This window comes from Panulirus ornatus, chromosome 11 (assembly GCF_036320965.1).
Source record: "Panulirus ornatus isolate Po-2019 chromosome 11, ASM3632096v1, whole genome shotgun sequence".
NCBI classification, from domain to species: Eukaryota; Metazoa; Arthropoda; class Malacostraca; order Decapoda; family Palinuridae; genus Panulirus; species Panulirus ornatus.
This window is the reverse complement of record NC_092234.1, coordinates 51,544,632-51,564,765: the sequence shown is the minus strand read 5'-3', so window position 1 is coordinate 51,564,765 and position 20,134 is coordinate 51,544,632. Positions and strand designations below refer to the sequence as shown.

The following is a 20,134-nucleotide window of genomic DNA, read 5'->3' as shown; positions in this document are numbered from 1 at the left end:
AGTGTGTGTGTGTGTGGATATAACCAATATGAGGAGAGAGGTGAGATAAGTATAATGTTTGAGGAAAGAAATGTGGAAATGTCTTAAGGGCAAAGTCAGGAGTTGGTGATCGGACAAGAGTCATGGGAGGAATAGCATTACTTCTGAAGCAGGGGTTGTAAGAGTGTATGATAGAGTGTAAGGAAGTAAATTCTAGAGTCATGTGGGTCAAAATGAAAGTGGATGGTAAGGAATGGGTGATTATTAGTTCTTATGCACCTGACCATGAGAAGAAAGATTATGAGAGGCGGGATTTTGGAACAGCTGAGTGAGTGTGTCAGCAGTTTTGATGTAATAGACTGGGTAGTAGTGATGGGTGATTTAAATGTGAAGATGAGTAATGTGGCCATTGAGGGTATAACTGGGGGTTGGCCTGCGGTATTCATTGTTATGAATGGAGAGTTGTGCGTAGGAAAAGTTCTGGTGATTGTAAATACATGGTTTTAAAAAAGGGACATACACAAGTATATGTGTGTGAGTAGGAGAGATTGTCAGTGGTTGTTATTGGATTATATATTAAATGATATGCATGTAAAAGAGACAATTTTGGATGTAAATGAGCTGAGAGGACCAGCTGGTGGTGGGATGACATATCACTATCTTGTGAAGGCAAGGGTGAAGAATTGTAGAGGTTTTCAGAAAAGAGAAAACAATTTCAGTGAGAAGACAGTGATGAGAGTAAGTGAGCTTGAAAGAGAGAATTTAGATTTTTAGAGTGTAGAATGGCAAAAGGTGAGAGGAAATTTGCAAAGGGATTGGGTTAGAAATGGGAAGCATTTAGGGCATGCTGGCATGTGCAAGAAATGCATGTAGCATGCAAACGGTGGGGGATAGGCAGATTTGAGAGGGTAGTGAGTGATGGGATGAAGAATTAAAGCTGCTAATGGAAAAGAAAAGAGAGGCATTTGAGTGGTACTTACTGGAAAGGAGTGGAAATGACTGGCAGATGTATAAGATAAAAGATCAGAAGTCAAGAGGAAGGTGCAGGGGTTGAAAAAGAGGGTAAATGAGAGTTGGGGGGAGCTAGTATCAGTAAACTTTCAGGAGAATAAAATGATGTTTTGGAAGGAGGTAATTGATGTGCAAAAAACAAGAGAACAGATAGGAACATTGGTGTCAGGTGTTTGGGTTGGGATGGTGAGCAAAATGAGTGAGGGAGAGTGGTTTAGTAAAGGTAAAAGAGGTGGTGAAAACTTTGTGTTAGATGAAACGTGGCAAGGTGTCTGTGGATTTTTTTAAGAAAAGAGTTTACTGTATTATTGATCAGTTGGTACAGATTTTCATTATATGTATGATTCATGGTGAAGTGCCTGAGGATTGGCAGAATGCATGTTTAGTAGGTAGTAGTCAGTAGGCAGCCACTGACTAGGGAGATATATTACCAGTGCAGTGCTCCTTGCATGGGTATTGGAAGGTTTAGTGATGGCTGCATAGTGAGCCAGCACTTCAGTGGTTGTCAAGTTGTACTCCTTTACCCAGGTAGCTTTCTTTCTGCCTCACCCACATGTAGACTGATGGTATTCTGTACACAAATATACAAGATCTCCTAGTCTCACATAACACTTGACAACACTTGACTCTTACAGTTCATTCTTCACAATTCTAGACTTTCCTTTGGTGAGTGCTTTGTGCTTAAAATGGTAGGAGCAATATATAGAAGTGATGTGTGGGAACATTGGGCAGGAGCATTAAGTAAAAACATTATGTAGAAGTAGTAGTTAGGAGAATTAGCTGGGAGCATTAGGTAAAAGCAGTAGGTTGGAACATTAGGCAGGAATAGAATATTAGGTAGAAGTAGATGTTAGGAACATTTGGTAGGAGTTTACTTGAATTGCCCTCTGCCAGTGGCCTCTTAAGGATGAGCCTCAGAAGGCTATCAAGTGACAGCCATTCCCTTGAGGGAATTCCCAAAGGGAACAGGCCTTAGAGATATAAACAGATAGACGTGCAGTGCCATTGTATAAAGGCAAGGGGATAAAGATGAGCGTTCAAACTACAGAGGGATAAGTTTATTGAGTATACCTGGTAAGTTGTATGGAAGGGTATTGCTTGAAAGTGTGAAGGCATGTAATGAACATCAAATTGGGGAGCAGAAGTGTGGTTTCAGAAGTGGTAGAGGATGTATGGATCAGGTGTTTGTTTTGAAGAATGTGTGTGAAAATTACATAGAGAAACAGATGGATTTGTATGTGGCATTTATGGATCTGAAGAAAGTATATGAAAAGGTTGATTGAGATGCCTTGTGGAAAGTCATAAGAATATAAGGTGTGGGAGGAAAGCTGATAGAAGTGAAAAATTTTTATCGGGTGTAAGGCATGTGGACGAGTAGGAAGAGAAAAGAGTGGATGGTTCCAAGTGAAGGTTGGTGTGTGGCAGGAGTGTTTGATGTCACCATGGTTGTTGAATTTGTTTATGGATGGGGTGGTGAGGGAGGTAAATGTGATGATTTTGTAGAGAGGGACAAGTATGCAATCTTGTAGGGGATGAGAGGGCCTGGGACTTGTGTCTGTTGTTTGCTGATGATACAGCACTGATGGCAGATTTGATTGAGAAACAGCTGAAGTTGGTGACTAAATTTGGAAGGGTGTGTGAAGGGAAGTTGAGAGTAATTGTGAATTAGAGCAAAGTTATCAGGTTTAGTAGGGTTGCAGGATAGTTAGTTATTGCATGAGTTTGAATTGAAAACAGTGGAGAAAGTGAAGTGTTTTAGAACCTGGGAATGAACATGGCAGTGAATGGAACCATGGAAGCATAAGTGTAAGGAAAATAGGTATATTTGAAGTTATATTAATCCCAACAATATATTTGGATGCAAGGCACGTGTGACAGATAGATAAGGCTGTGAGGAGGATGGATGTGTTGGAAATGGAATGTTTGAGGATAGTATTTGGTTTGGTTTGATTGAGTAAGTAATGAAAGGGTAAGAGAATGATGTAGCAATAAAGAGTGTGGTTGAAAATAGTATTTGGTTTGGTTTGATTAAGTAATGAAAGGGTAAGAGAATGATGTAGTAATAAAGAGTGTGGTTGAAATAGCTGGATAGGTTGTGTTGAAATGGTTTGGACATAAGGAGAGAGTGGATGCAGAAAGGTTGACAAAGAGGATGTATGTGTCAGAAGTGGAGGAAGCAGGGAGAACACGAAGACCAAACTGGAGATTGAAGAATGGAGTGAAAATGACCTTGAGTGATTGGGGCCTAAACATGCAGGTGAGTAAAAGGCATGCACAGGTTAGAGTGAATTGGAACGATGAAGTATGATGTGGTATAGGGGTCAACGTGATGTTGATGGACTGAACCAGGGCACGTGAAGCATCTAGGGTAAACCATGAAAAGGTCTGTGGGGCCTGGATGTGGATAGAGAGCTGTGGTTTCAGGCATGACACATGACAGCTTGTGTATGGATGTGAGCGGATGTGGCCTTTCTTCCTCTGTTTCCTGGCGCTACCTTTCTGATGCAGGGAACAGTAATCAGGTGTGGTGGAGTGGAAGAGACTGTCAGCACTTCAAGTTCCAGTAGAGTTACTTGAAACACCCATATCAGCTCTAGACTGCATAGTTTCTCAAATCTGTTTTGCCATGTTGCATTTCATTTGTACTTACCATCCAGTTATTGGCTTATCCAGTCTGTGACTAGGCTCATTCATCTCAGTAGAAGGCCATCTTTATTTCAGAGGTCCTTGATTACCTATGGGGTGACCCACTTGGGGCACCAGCCACTGACTGAGGTTGAGGAGTATAGTTTTCATATCATGCCAGGCACAGGTGCTGAATTAACCTGGTCACTACATCCATATTTGGTAAATTTGTGACATTTATGAAAAGTAAGGGTGGCTGTGCAAAATTACTGGTAACTCTAAAGATACATGATAATGTCATAACTGAAACTATTGCCTAACTCAATAGATATTTATAAGGAAATCACAGCTTTCCATATTTCCTTTAAGCTGAAGTTCTGGTTGACATTTGATTGGGGTATGGAGAGGCACTCATTAAACATGAACCCTTTTAGGAAGAGGCACATAGAGTACAGAAGACAAAGAGATTCATCACACGGCAAAGTGCAAATGAGCAAGTCTTGCCAAGACATGTCATATCCTATATGTGTGTAAAGCAGCTCAGCACATGCTGACAAGGATTTGACTGTACAGTGTTCATTCCTTGAAATTGTCAAATGACACAGTGCACACTGACATTTCTCATTTGTGACATAACATGTAAAGGAATGCAAAGCATGGTGATGTGTTGTGGCCTACACAGTATTTTCTGTGGTCTGTCTAGCAGCTCAAAACATGCTGACAGATCTTAGGCACACTAATGTCTGATATATATCCGTCTGTACAATGTTTATTCCTGTGGTCTGCCAAAAGGCATAGAATACATGTGGCTCTATGAAGATTTAACATGAAAATCTCAACAAGAGCTGTCTTTCAGGTCATCATCGCTGGAAGACAAGTGCCATTTTTGTTTAGTGCCCATAACTTGAGTCATTCTGTTAAGAAAATCCTCTTCCCTTTCTTTTTCCATGGTAAAGTACTTAATTAAGAAGGGCAGGTGATGGAATGACTTAAAATATCAGCTTTAATCCTATAACAAGCATGTTTTTGAGTCAGAACCATCACCTCCCATTGTTACCCACCCACCTTCCTCCTAATGTTAAGTTCCATTTGGATCATTGGGAATTAAGACTGGCACCACATGGCTGTTGTGGCCAATGGAAGGGGTTGATATGACACCATTAGTGTTTAGATAGGATAATTGCTAATTAATCAATTATACTTTTGTTTTATTTTTTATGCATGGTTTTCAGGTAGCTCTCCTAAAATTGTTATGGTTATGCTTTTTGAATGCATTTAGCATGATGTGTTGTTTGTTTTATAGGTTTATCTACCTCTTTGACTACATTAGATGGCTTGTTAGAAATTCACAGTACAGTGGGGCAGGAGATGGGTTTGCTCAAAAATAATTTTTTAATTTCATATAATATGAAGCTGCTAATTTTCTAAAAAAGTGAAATTAGTTTGAAATCAGAAGTTAACTCAGCTGTAAAAGTATAGCTTAGTTTGCTCTGATTTTAGTTTTGAAAAAGGTTATATTCATTATGTGAAACAGAATGATCCAGGAAATCCATTGCAGAACTGTATGAAGATAACTTCTAAACTTGATAAGGAACCCTCCTAAAGTCACACAAATAATTTTCCTGATGTTTGTTCATGAAATTCACCTTACCCTCTAAACTTGATAGGGAACCCTCCTATAGTCACACACAAATATTTTTCCTGATGTTTGTTCATGAAATTCACCTTACCCTTTAAACTTGACAGGGAACCCTTCTATAGTCACACACAAATATTTTTCCTGATGTTTGTTCATAAAATTCATCTTTAACTCTCCTCAGGGAATACATGGTGATACAGGGTTTAAAGGCCCTCCTGGTGAACAAGGAGACCAGCCACCTCCATATCCAAGTATTCCAGGATTACAAGGACAAAAGGGTGAACCTGCAAGACTGAATTATATGTATGTATCTGGTTATTTTTGCTGCAGAAAATAATTATTTTCAATCCATCTGAGTATAACTAGATTTTTACAGCACAATATGTATCTTGCAGAATTTATGGAATGGATTTTCAAAAGCATAAGATTTATTATCCGTGGGGATAGGGGAGAAAGACTACTTCCCACGCATTCCCCACGTATTGTAGAAGGTGACTAAAGGAGACGGGAGCTGGTGGTTAGAAACCCTCCCTTCCTTGTATTTTAACTTTCTAAAAGGGGAACAGAAGAAGGAGTCATGTGGGGAGTGCTCATCCTCCTCGAAGGCTCAGATTGGGGTGTCTATATGTGTGTGGATGTAAGCAAGATGAGAAAAAAGGAGAGATAGGAAGTATGTTTGAGGAAAGGAACCTGGATGTTTTGCCTCTGAGTGAAATAAAGCTCAAGGGTAAAGGGGAAGAGTGGTTTGGGAATGTCTTGGGAGTAAAATCAGAGGTTGGTGAGAGGACAAGACCAAGGGAAGGAGTAGCACTACTCTTGAAGCAGGAGTTGTTGGAGTATGTGATAGAGTGTAAGAAAGTAAACTCTAGATTGATATGGGTAAAACTGAAAGTGAATGGAGAAAGATGGGTGATTATTGGTACCTATGCACCTGGTCACGAGAAGAAAGATCATGAGAGGTAAGCATTTTGGGAGCAGTGAATTGAATGCAAAGGTGAGTGTAATGTGGCAGTTGAGAGTATGATTGGTGTTCATGGGGTGTTCAGTGTTGTAAATGGAAATGGCGAAGAGCTTGTAGACTCGTGTGCTGAAAAAAGACTGGTGATTCGGAATACCTGGTTTAAAAAAGAGATATACATAAGTATACAAATGTAAGTAGGAGAGATGGCCAGAGAGCGTTATTGGACTACGTGTTAATTGATAGGCACATGAAAGAGAGACTTTTGGATGTAAATGTGCTGAGAGGGGCAACTGGGGGAAGTCTGACCATGATCTTTTCAAGGCAAAGGTGAAGATTTGTAGAGGTTTTCAGAAAAGAATGGAGAATGTTGGGGTGAAGAGAGTAATGAGAGTAAGTGAGCTTGGAAAGGAGACTTGTGTGAGGAAGTACTAGGAGAGATTCAGTGCAGAATGGAAAAAGGTGAGAGCAAATGACGTAAGGGGAGTTGGGGAGGAATGGGATGTATTTAGGGAAGCAGTGATGGCTTGTGAAAAAGATGCCTGTGGCATGAGAAAGGTGGGAAGTGGGCAGATTAGAAAGGATAGTGAGTGGTGGGATGAAGAAGTAAGATTGTTAGTGAAAGAGAAGAGAGAGGCATTTGGACAATTTTTGCAGGGAAATAGTGCAAATGAGTGGGAGATGTATAAAAGAAAGAGGCAAGAGGTGAAAAAGAAGGCAAATGAGAGTTGGGGTGAGAGAGTATCATTAAATTTTAGGGAAAGTAAAAAAGATGTTTTGGAAGGAGGGAAATAAAGTGCGTAAGACAAGAGAACAAATGGGAACATCGGTGAAGGGGGCAAATGGGGAGGTAATAACATGTAGTATTGAAGTGAGAGGGAGATGGAGTGAGTATTTTGAGGGTTTGTTGAATGTGTTAGATGATAAGAGTGGCAGATATAGGGTGTTTTGGTCGAGGTGGTGTGCGAAGTGAGAGGGTCAGGGAGAAAGATTTGGTAAACAGAGAAGAGGTAGTGAAAGCTTTGCGAAGATGAAAGCCGGTAAGGTGACGGGTTTGGATGGTACTGCCGTGGAATTTATTAAAAAAGGGGGTGCCTGTATTATTGACTGGTTGGTGAGGGTATTTAATGTATGTATGGCTCATGGTGAAGTGCCTGAGGATTGGCGGAATGCATGCATAGTGCCATTATACAAAGGGAAAGGGGATAAAGGTAAGTGTTCAAATTACAGAGGTATAAGTTTGTTGAGTATTCCTGGGAAATTACATGGGAGAATATTGATTGAGAGGGTCAAGGCATATACAGAGCACTAGACTGTGAATCAGGCCTTTGCTCTGGAGAATGTATGTGAGAAATACTTAGAAAAACAGATGGATTTGTATGGAGCGTTTATGGATCTAGAAAAGGCACATGATAGAGTTAATAGAGATGCTCTGTGGAAGGTATTAAGAGTATATGGTGTGGGAGAAGCAGTGAAAAGTTTTTATTGAGGATGTAAGGCATGTTTACCAGTATGAAAAGAGGAAATTGAGTGGTTCCTAGTGAATGTCGGTTTGCAGCAGGGGTGCGTGATGTCTCCATGGTTCTTTAATTTGTTTATGGATGGGGTTGTTAGGGACATGAATGCAAGAGTTTTGGAGAAAGGGGCAAGTATGCAGTCTGTTGTGGATGAGAGGGTTTGGGAAGTGTCAGCTGTTGTTCGCTGATGATGCAGCAGTGGTGGATGATTTGGGTGAGAAACTGCAGAAGTTGATGGCTGAGTTTGGTACAAAGTGTGAAAGAAGAAAGCTGAGAGTAAATGTGAATAAGAGCAAGGTTATTAGGTTCAGTAGAGTTGAGGGACAAGTAAATTATGAGGTAAGTTTGAATAGAGAAAAACTGGAGTAAGTGAAGTGTTTTAAATATCTGGGAGTGGATTTGACAGCGTTTGGAACCATGGAAGAGGAAGTGTCTCACAGTGTGGGGGAAGGGGGCAAAGGTTCTGGGAGCATTGGAGAATGTGTGGAAGGCGAGAACATTATATCAGAAAGCAAAAATGGGTATGTATGGAGGATTAGTGGTTCCAACAATATTATATGGTTGTGAGGCATGGGCAATAGATAGGGTTGTGTGCAGGAGGGTGAATGTGCTGGAAATGAGATGTTTAAGGACAATATGTGGTGTGAGGTGGTTTGATGGAGTAAGTAATGGAAGGGTAAGAGAGATTTTTGGTAATAAAAAGAGTGTGGTTGGGAGAGCAGAAGAGGGTGTATTGAAATGATTTGGTCACATGGAGACAATCAGTGAGGAAAGATTGACAATGAGGATATATGTGTCAGAGGTTGAGGGAGCAAGGAGAAGAGGGAGACCAAATTGGAGGTGGAAGGATGGAGTGAAAAAGATTTTGAGCGATTGGGGCTTGAACATGCAGGAGGGTGAGAGGCGTGCAAGGAATAGAGGAATTAGAATGATGTGGTATACTAGGGTCGACATGCTGTCAGTGGATTGAACCAGGGCATGTACAGCATCTGGGGGTAAACCATGGAAAGTTTTGTGGGGCCCTGGATGTGGAAAGGGAGCTGAGGTTTCAGAGCATTACACATAACGACTAGAGACTGAGTGTGAACAAATGTAGCCTTTGTTGTTGTTTCTCGGCGTTGCCTTGCGTGCACATGTGGGGAGGGGGGGGTGCTATTTCATATGTGGCGGGGTGGCGACAGGAATGGATGAACACAGCATGTATGGATATGTACATGGGTATATATGTAAATGTCTATGTATGTATATGTATGTATACGTTGAGATGTATAGGTATGTATATGTGCGTGTGTGGGTGCTTATGTATATATATGTGTATGTGGGTGGGTTGGACCATTCTTTTGTCTGTTTCCTTGCGCTACCTCACTAACGCGGGAGACAGCATCAAAGTATAATAAAAAAGATAAATATCAATATGGCATGCATATGAAAATCATAAGTAACCTATAAACATCTAAAATAGACCCTTTTTCCATGAAATGCTTTTATGAAGATTTTACATTTTAATTACTTTGATTGAACTTTTTGAAGCTTGTAATTCACTTCGTGTGATAGATGTTGATTATTAGGTTCATGATTATTAACAGCATTGTAAGCTGTACTGCTGCTGTAATATGTAGCTTACTTTCCTGTATTTATTTTTTACTTGTAATTACCATTGGACCAAGTGTCTAAGAAAGAGTCTTGGTGATACCCAAGGTTTCTTTGCAGAGGATCCTAAGGCCCAAGGTTGCACTTCCAGTAGAAAGGATATGAATACTCCTATAGAATTCGAAGTTCTTTTATGAGACTGTATTCCCATCGACACAGTGGAGTGGGACAGGATTCTGTTCTGGGACCATTACTTTTCTTGATCTATGTAAATAGCTTGCCTGAAGGTATGGCCTTCTACCTGAATATGTTTGCAGTTGATGTAAACTTCATGAGACAAGTAAAAATCCAAGAAGACTGCTTCGACCTACAAGGGGACCTAAACTGACTCCAAAGGTTGATACATGGTTAATGAAATTCAACCTAATCAAATATAAAGTAATGAAGGTGGAACATAGTGAAAAGTCTCAGTATGATAAATAAATGGTAGGAAATAAGCTTCAGGGTTCTTTTTGTTAGAAGGACTTTTAGAGTCAACATCATTCCCGACTTGTTGCCGGAGTTCCTCATTAGGAGAATAGTTAAGGAGACAAACTTTCTTGCTAGTATCAGAATATTTTCCAAAAACAATAAAACTTCTGTCTTATAAAGTTATGAGGATGAGGCTGAGTGAAATGTCTCAGTGTGCTTGATATATGGCAGGAAAAATGCTTCATGATTCTGCATGTTAGAAGGACCTTGGAGTCAACATCCTTAACCTGTAGCTAGTTTCACATTAGGAGAATAGTAAAGGAGACAAACTCTCTTCTTACAAATATCAGAACAGTATCCAAGTACAGTACAGCCTCTGTCATCCAAAATGTTTTGGGAAATTGTCCGTGTTGATTATGAAAACTGCAGTCATTCGAGTTTAGTTTTTGATATACTGAATCATTCAGAAATTGCTTCTCCTTCGCTTTATGCTGGGATTATATTCTACAAAAACCTCACACAAAGAGAAATTGCAAATACTACTTGTATTCTCTCCTTACCTTCACATTATGTAGCTTCTGACATCGAATAAACTTATCTTGCCATCCTGTGCTTGCTTAAATTGGCTATGGCTCAGCTGTATTGTGTCCTTAACATAAACACTCACAAGTCTTCAGAGGGGAGTATACCGGGCCACAGCACTCCGAAATGTAATTTCATCCAGGTTGTAAACAAGTCCTAGTGCTGATGCTCCCTCATCTACATCAAGTGCATTGTAATATTTCCAGCTTCGTTGCTAAGGTCAGAGAGGCTCTCTCGTGTTTGACTGCTGGTTCTGGCATAGATGTTGCTGGATGTTTGGATGCCATATTATCAAACACAAACACAGCAGGATGCAGCAAAATCATATCAGCAGGTATACTCAAATCTCACAAGTAGAACAGATTCACACACATTGGTTGTACTGAGAGACTGACCCTTTGGAGGGAACATGGTGTGCTCTAACCATAACCCATGCTTACTCTGCCTGCAAACCCAAACTGAGGTTTTGGTGCATTTTCTTCTGTAATGAATACCCAACCAGCATCAGTGCATGGTAAGATTTTTAGCTTCATTTCTAAGATCAGAAAGGTTCTCTTCAATTAATTGCTGGTTCTGTTGGATGCCATCTTGCAAACACAAACATAGCGGGTTGTAAGAAAATCACATTAGCAGGTATATCCAAATCGCACAAGTGGCACAGATCCACTCACCCACAGGCAGGAACATGGTTTGCTCCACTAGGACCCACACTTTCTCTACCTGCCAATCTTTACCGAAGATTTGGTGCACTTTCTTCCGCACACACATTTTGAAATATTTTACCTAGTTGTAGGTATTCTTTATAGAGGAAATGCTAATATATATAAGCAAATAAACACTACTAAATGCCTTGATCTGCCACTTGGTGACATAAATAGTTGTCATGCTGATTATGAAGTTTGTAAGTGCTGGCTTGGATGCGCCCTTAGTCAGCCTTTTGCACAATTCCATCTTTTTTTCAAGGCTTAAAATGTTCCTCATGTGCATCACATGAGATGTAAATGGTTTTGTTGAACTGTCAGGCTATTGCTGATACAACTTGAAAGGGGCCATTGACCACAGTAATAATCAAGGGTGCACAAAATACACAACGTGCAATACCAGTATACAACACTGCATCAGAAAACACATTGGAGATGGTAAACAATCACCAGCTTCACAAAACACCAGTTGGAGAGTAAACTAATTACAGTGGTGCAGTGTGCATGTGATCTGAAATATAATTTTTTTTATTTATCATTATACTTTGTCGCTGTCTCCTGCATTAGCAAAGTAGCCCAAGGAAACCGATGAAAGAATGGCTCAACCCACCCACATACTCATGTATATACGTAAACGCCCACACACGCACATATACATACCTATACATTTCAACATATACATACATATACATTCATATATTATTTATTATTTTGCTTTGTCGCTGTCTCCCGCGAAAGCGAGGTAGCGCTAGGAAACAGACGAAAGAATGGCCCAACCCACCCACATACACATGCATATACATACATGTCTACACACGCAAATATATATACCTATACATCTCAACGTATACATATATATACACACACAGACATATACATATTTGCACATGTACATAATTCATACTGTCTGCCTCTATTCATTCCCATTGCCACCCCGCCACACATGAATATAACAACCCCCTCCCCCCTCAGGTGCGTGAGGTAGCGCTAGGAAAAGACAACAAAGGCCACATTCGTTTACACTCAGTCTCTAGCTGTCATGTAATAATGCACCGAAACCACAGCTCCCTTTCCACATCCAGGCCCCACAGAACTTTCCATGGTTTACCCCATAGGCTTCACATGCCCTGGTTCAATCCATTGACAGCACGTCGACCCCGGTATATCACATCGTTCCAATTCACTCTATTCCTTGCACGCCTTTCACCCGCCTGCATGTTCAGGCCCTGATCACTCAAAGTCTTTTTCACTCCTTCTTTCCACCTCCAATTCAGTCTCCCACTTCTCCTCATTCCCTCCACCTCTGACACATACATCCTCTTGGTCAATCTTTCCTCACTCATTCTCTCCATGTGACCAAACCATTTCAAAACACCCTCTTCTGCTCTCTCAACGACATTCTTTTTATTATCACACATCTCTCTTACCCTATTATTACTTACTCAATCAAACCACCTCACACCACATATTGTCCTTAAACATCTCATTTCCAACACATCCACCCTCCTCTGCACAACTCTATCTATAGCCCATGCCTCGCAACCATATAACATTGTTGGAACCACTATTCCTTCAAACATACCCGTTTTTGCTTTCCGAGATAATGTTCTCGACTTCCACACATTCTTCAACGCTCCCAGAACTTTCGCCCCCTCCCCCACCCTATGATTTACTTCCGCTTCCATGGTTCCATCCACTGCCAAATCCACTCCCAGATATCTAAAACACTGCACTTCCTCCAGTTTTTCTCCATTCAAACTTACCTTCCAATTGACTTGTCCCTTAATCCTACTGTACCTAATAACCTTGCTCTTATTCACATTTACTCTCAGCTTTCTTTTTTTATACACTTTACCAAACTTAGTCACCAGCTTCTGCAGTTTCTCACACGAATCAGCCACCAGCACTGTATCATCAGCGAACAACAACTCACTCACTTCCCAAGCTCTCTCATCCACAACAGACTGCATACTTGCCCCTCTTTCCAAAACTCTTGCATTCACCTCCCAAACAACCCCATCCATAAACAAATTAAACAACCATGGGGACATCACACACCCCTGCCGCAAACCTACATTCACTGAGAACCAATCACTTTCCTCTCTTCCTACACATACACATGCCTTACATCCTCGATAAAAACTTTTCACTGCTTCTAACAACTTGCCTCCCACACAATATATTATTAATACCTTCCACAGAGCATCTCTATCAACTCTATCATATGCCTTCTCCAGATCCATAAATGCTACATACAAATCCATTTGCTTTTCTAAGTATTTCTCACAAAGCAAACACCTGATCCACACGTCCTCTACTACTTCTGAAACCACACTGCTCTTCCCCAATCTGATGCACAACTTATACCTCTGTAATTTGAGCACTCACTTTTATCCCCTTTGCCTTTGTACAATGGCACTATGCAAGCATTCCACCAATCCTCAGGCACCTCACAATGAGTCATACATACAATGAATAACCTTACCAACCAGTCAACAATACAGTCACCCTCTTTTTTAATAAATTCCACTGCAATACCATCCAAACCCACTGCCTTGCCGGCTTTCATCTTCCGCAAAGCTTTTACTACCTCTTCTCTGTTTACCAAATCATTCTCCCTAACCCTCTCACTTTACACACCACTTCAACCAAAACACCCTATATCTGCCACTCTATCATCAAATACATTCAGCAAACCTTCAAAATACTCACTCCATCTCCTTCTCACATCACCACTACTTTTTATCACCTCCCCATTAGCCCCCTTCACTGAAGTTCCCATTTGTTCCCTTGTCTTATGCACTTTATGTACCTCCTTCCAAAACATCTTTTTATCCTCCCTAAAATTTAATGATACTCCCTCACCCTAAATCTCATTTGCCCTCTTTTTCACCTCTTGCACCTTTCTCTTGACCTCCTGCTTCTTCCGTTTATACATCTCCCAATCATTTGCATTATTTCCTGCAAAAATCGTCCAAATGCCTTTCTCTTCTCTTTCACTAATATTCTTACTTCATCCCACCACTCACTACCCTTTCTAATCTGCCCACCTCCCACACTTCTCATGCCACAAACATCTTTTGCGCAAGCCATCACTGCTTCCCTAAATGCATCCCATTCCTCCCCCACTCCCCTTACGTCCTTTGTTCTCACCTTTTTCCATTCTGTACTCGGTCTCTCCTGGTGATTCCTCACACAAGTCTCCTTCCCAAGCTCACTTACTCTGACCACTCTCTTCACCCCAACATTCTCTCTTCTTTTCTGAAAACCTCTACAAATCTTCACCTTCGCCTCCACAAGATAAGGATCAGACATCCCTCCAGTTGCACCCCTCAGCACATTAACATCCAAAAGTCTCTCCTTCGTGCGCCTATCAATTAACATGTAATCCAATAACTCTCTCTGGCCATCTCTCCTACTTACATAAGTATACTTATGTATATCTCGCTTTTTAAACCAGGTATTTCCACTCACCAGTCCTTTTTCAGCACATAAATCTACAAGCTCTTCACCATTTCCATTTACAACACTAAACATCCCATGTACACCAATTATTCCCTCAACTGCCACATTACTCACCTTTGCATTCAAATCACCCATCACTATAACCCGGTCTCGTGCATCAAAACTACTAACACACTTACTCAGCTGCTCCCAAAACACTTGCCTCTCATGATCTCTCTTCTCATGCCCAGGTGCATATGCACCAATAATCACCCATTTCTCTCCATCCACTTTCAGTTTTACCCATATCAATCTAGAGTTTACTTTCTTACACTCTATCACATACTCCCACCACTCCTGTTTCAGGAGTAGTGCTACTCCTTCCCTTGCTCTTGTCCTCTCACCAACCCCTGACTTTACTCCCAAGACATTCCCAAACCACTCTTCCCCTTTACCCTTGAGCTTCATTTCACTCAAAGCCAAAACATCCAGGTTCCTTTTCTCAAACATACTTCCTATCTCTCCTTTTTTCTCATCTTGGTTACATCCACACACATTTAGACACCCCAATCTGAGCCTTCGAGGAGGATGAGCACTCCCCGTGTGCACAGACATATACATATATACTTACGCACATATTCATACATGCTGCCTTCATCCATTCCCACTACCACATTCATCCACACTCAGACTCTAGCTGTCATTTGTAATGCACTGAAACTACAGCTCCCTTTCCACATCCAGGCCCCATGCTTCACATGCCCTTAGTCAATCCAATTACAGCACATCAACCCTGGTATACCACATCGTTCCAATTCACTCTATTCCTTGCACGCTTTTCACCCTCCTGCATGTTCAGGCCCCGATCGCTCAAAATCTTCTTCACTCCATCATTCCACCTCCAATTTGGTCTCCCACTTCTCCTCATCCCCTTCACCTCTGACACATGTATCCTCTTTGTCAATCTTTTCTCACTCATTCTCTCCATGTGACCAAACCATTTCAATATGGCCTCTTCTGCTCTCTCAACCACATTCTTTTTATTACCACTTACCTCTCTTACCTTTTCATTACTTACTCTTTTTTTTTTTTTATATTAGGAGATTTCTACCCAAAATTGAAAAAGGTAGGATGGTTTGAACATTTCAGTGAATCAAATGATGGATAACAGGTTTATTGTATATGGATAAAGAAATATCGAGGAAACTTTTTATGTCCTACTTAAGGTGAAACTGGGATTTTCTTCTCAAGTTTTGTCATTACACATACATACACAACAAAAAAAAGTACAGAGCTAAAAGAAAAGGTTTAGAGGAGGGAACTGAAGATGGTACCAGATGGTATAATCTTAGTGATGAAAATATGAATGCTGAAAACATACAAAAATTTTGAAAAGTTGTATGATCAAAGAGAGCTCAATGGAAGGGGCTTATTAGTGTAGAGCTCACTCCCCATTCTGTAAAGATGGCTAATTACAAATATGCAGGAGCTGCCTAAGTGTTCATTCCAATATTTTTTTCTAACTTGCCTTTGATGATTCAGTTTGTTTTACTTCAGCATCTACTGTATTGTAACTGCATGTGGATGCCTTTATGATTGTAAGTATCAGTGCATAATGATGTTTGGTGTGATTCTTAATGGGAGCAAGAGAAATGGTAATAGCATATGCAAAGTGTACTTCCTGGGAGAGAGGGATTCTCTTTTGTGTACTAAACTCTTATCTTGATATCAAAGTGTGAATACCAGCACTTATAGATAATCATCTTTGTTCGAAGTATAGCTTTTAATTGGAGTCTGCTTTTCAGCGAGCCACCAGTCCGTGTTGACTTTATGGGTGAGATGGGTGAAAAGGGTCCTCCAGGAACAGTTGGAGTGCCTGGTAGTAAGGGTACTGATGGCTTTGATGGTCCTCCTGGAGAGAAAGGTTTGAAGGGTGTCCGTGGCAAAGAAGGTGCAAAAGGTAAAGTGGGACGTCCAGGTCAGAGGGGTCCCCTCGGGTCAAAGGGCTTTAAAGGAGCTCCAGGATTGGCTGGATACTCTGGCATAAAGGGTTCAAAGGTATGTCATATCGATTTATGTACTGTTCATTTAGAAAAGCTTTTCTTTGCCTTTTGATACACTTCATTGTTATAACTTTCATTATCTTCAAATATAGATTTCCCTGATTTAATTTTTTTGTTATAACCATCTGATTCATTTTAATTTTCATCAACCTGTTTGTAAGTAATTGAAATGTGCAAAACCAATGGTTTACTTCTGGTATTCAGATTTGCATGGATTTATACATAGGAAGATGAAATTGAATGTGTAAGACATTGTGAATAAGTAGTGAGTGACAACAGTGAGTAGTCAGATCCTGGTATCTCCACTGAAAAGATCCATTATTAAAAGACTTTTGAAGAACATCCTTGTGTAATATTTTTAGGGGGTATTAGATGTGTGTACTTTATTGTATGCTCTAGTACAGGACACTAGAAATTTAAATGTCTGTCTTTTTATGAATATCTGTGTTATCCATAAGAAATAAATCTGTGATATATTGGTAATAATTATGAAACATAGGGCTCCATATACAACAGTTCATCAAGTAGACACAGAGTTCCTTGACAACATAACTTATAAATTCATTAATGAAATGAATACTGATTGGAGGTGTAGATTCTATAGTGCCTAAATAAGTTTAGAAATGCATTCATGGAAATATTTGAAATTCTACCGACCATATTCATGTTTTAAGGTGCAAGTGAGTGATTATATTTCAGTTAAAAACATTGATTTTTTGAGTGAATGATATGGTGAATTGCATTTTAATATTAGTCAAAATGCATACTTGGTGTGCATTTCTCTTCTGTAAGTTCTACGTAATGCATGAACTAGTGATTATCTACATTTTTGGAAAGAATATATGACAAAACTTTACCTGGCCTATCTCATAACCCTAAAGAAATGTGGATGTGACAAATAGACAGGTAACTGTGTAACACTTTGTGTGTGTGTGTGTGTGTGTGTGTGTGTGTGTGTATTGTGTATTATATCATTATTTGCATAACTTTTAGCATTTTTGGTATATTACATACATAACATGTTGAGTATATTTCAAGTTTTTTTAGGCGACCCACAGTCCTTAACTCTTTATTCACATGGAAATTGATGGCCTGAGATAGTGTGATTTGCAACAGTATGATTTTTCTTTTTACCTATCTCAAGTTATATTATGACCCTACTGCATTCTTCTTTTTAGAAAAGGGGAATCACAACATCATTGCAACATCATTGACATGTATCCATTTTAGCAAACCCTGAATGGCATAGTTTTGGCTGCTCTAAGTTTAAATAATGGGGATAAGGCCATTATAACATACTAGATTGCAGCCTTTTACTCTGAATCAAGTGTTCAACAGTATTCATTTTTAAATTAGGGAGCAATAAATTTTCTTAGGTTATCAACATAGGATCACATGTCATGGGGATGACTCAGATAATTACCAATGAAAACCAATAACATCTAACCTGCTGACTTATAATATTTCCTGCACTTGGCAGGGCTGTCATCTACATCAGATTGTTTAGAATGCATTTTAAGACTCAGTTATACCTCAGATGCACATTCATATGATTTACTTTCACAACAAAATTGGTAGATTAAATTCTATGCACATACACTCTTCATAGAAATATCCAATGATATAATGGGGATATTTTATTTCTGGCAGCATGCTGGTCTAAGAAATCATTTGACATGATTTGCTGTCTTAGTTTCCTTGTGATATTGAGAAAGGTGCAACTTTTGCTTATTCTCTTTGTGTTTAGTGATATTTTCACTATCTGTTCTGGATGATATTTTCCTCCACCAGTAATTACCCATGTGTCCCAAGAAGAAAAGCCATGTATTCTTGCTTGACGGCAAGAAAATGTGTTTACAAATGAGATTTCAGGATGCACTTGCAGGGCGTAGTTCATTAGCTGGATATTTTTTCTTCTGCATTCCTCCCTCCCTGACAGTAGGTCTAGTTTGATCTAGCAAAGCCATTGAGGTGAATGATAAAGTGACAGGGATGTGTTTTTTATACCTCATACTTTCTCAGGTTAGGTCTAGGTCAACCAGACCCTGCTTCTCAGGGAGATCATTAGAAAGAAGGAAAAAATGTCCAGATGGTGAGCTAAGCTCTGCCACATGTAGATTATTTTTTCAAGAAAGAATATGGGTCTTTCCCTCTTGAAACGACTTTTAAAGAACCATGGTTAGTACTGGCAGAGCAAAAATATCATAGTAAAAAATATCAGTAAACTATAGGACAACCAGCAAAATTCTCATCCCTCCACTTTCAGTGCCACAGGGAAGTGGAAAATCATGTCATTTAACTTCTAAGGATGTACCATGCTGTCAGATATAAGATATCCCCACCAAAAGTGAGTCACAGAATTTGTTGTGCAAATAAAACCTAATGCATGAAAGCTTTATTTTAAATGGTAATCAACAACTTTTTTTAATGGAGACTAGACAATTGCATATCTTTACCAAAATAAGCAGACTGTTTACAATAAACATTAAGTTCTAATACTACAATACAACATGGTGAAGGCTGTCTCAGATTAATGCACATCCCCACATTTTGATTTAGTCATCACATAGACATGACACATGGCATTTGTACACTAAATGTTGGTGAACTGAAAAAACTTTTATATTCTGAAATTTAATATTCCTTTATATTTATGATACTTAATCGCCGTCTCCTGTGTCAGCGAGGTAGCACAAGGAAACAGACGAGGAATGGCCCACCCCACCTACATACACATGTATATACATGAACACCCATACACACACATATACATACATATACATTTCAGTGTATACATAGACATATACATATGTACACATGTACATATTCTTACTAGCTGCCCTCATCCATTCCCATTGCTACCCTGCCACACTTGAAAATTAGCCTATATCCTTCCACCTTCAATTTGGTCTCCCACTTCTCTTTGTTCCTTCCACCTCTGACACCTATATCCTCTTTGTCAATCTTTCATCACTCATTCTCTCCATGTGTCCATACCATTTCAACACACCTTCCTCTGGTCTCTCAACCACACCCTTTTTATTTCCACACATTCCTCTTACCCTTTCATTACTTACTTGGTCAAACCACCTCACACCACATATTGTCCTCAAACATTTCATTTCCAACACATTCACCCTTCTCCGCTCAACCCTATCTATAGCCCGTGCCTCGTAAAGATATTACAGTGTTGGAACCACTATTCCTTCAAACATACCATTTTTGCTGTCCGAGATAATGTTCTTCCCTTCCACACGTTCTTCAGCGCCCCCAGAACCTTTATCCCCTCCCCCACCCTGTGACTGACTTCCACTTCCATGGTTCCATCTGCTGCTGAAACCACTTCCAAATATCTAAAACACTTCATTTCCTCCAGTTTTTCTCCATTCAAACTTACCTCCCAATTTACTTATCCCTCAACCCTACTGAACCCAATAACCTTGCCCTTATTTACATTTACTCTTAACTTTCTTCTTTCGTGCTCTTTACTAAACTCAATCATCAGCTTCAGCAGTTTTTCACCCAAATCAGCCACCAGCACTGTATCATCAGCA

General features: G+C 39.9%; 1 protein-coding gene across 1 annotated transcript in view; it reads left to right on the top strand.

Moving 5' to 3' along the window:
• The window catches only part of LOC139751519 (uncharacterized), a 302,420-nt gene that overhangs the window by 32,101 nt on the left and 250,185 nt on the right, over window positions 1-20,134 (top strand). The window contains exons 5-6 of the mRNA XM_071667018.1: window positions 5,436-5,557; window positions 16,323-16,575. Coding sequence (XP_071523119.1) covers window positions 5,436-5,557; window positions 16,323-16,575 — 375 coding nt within the window. The remainder of the gene's footprint in view (window positions 1-5,435; window positions 5,558-16,322; window positions 16,576-20,134) is intronic.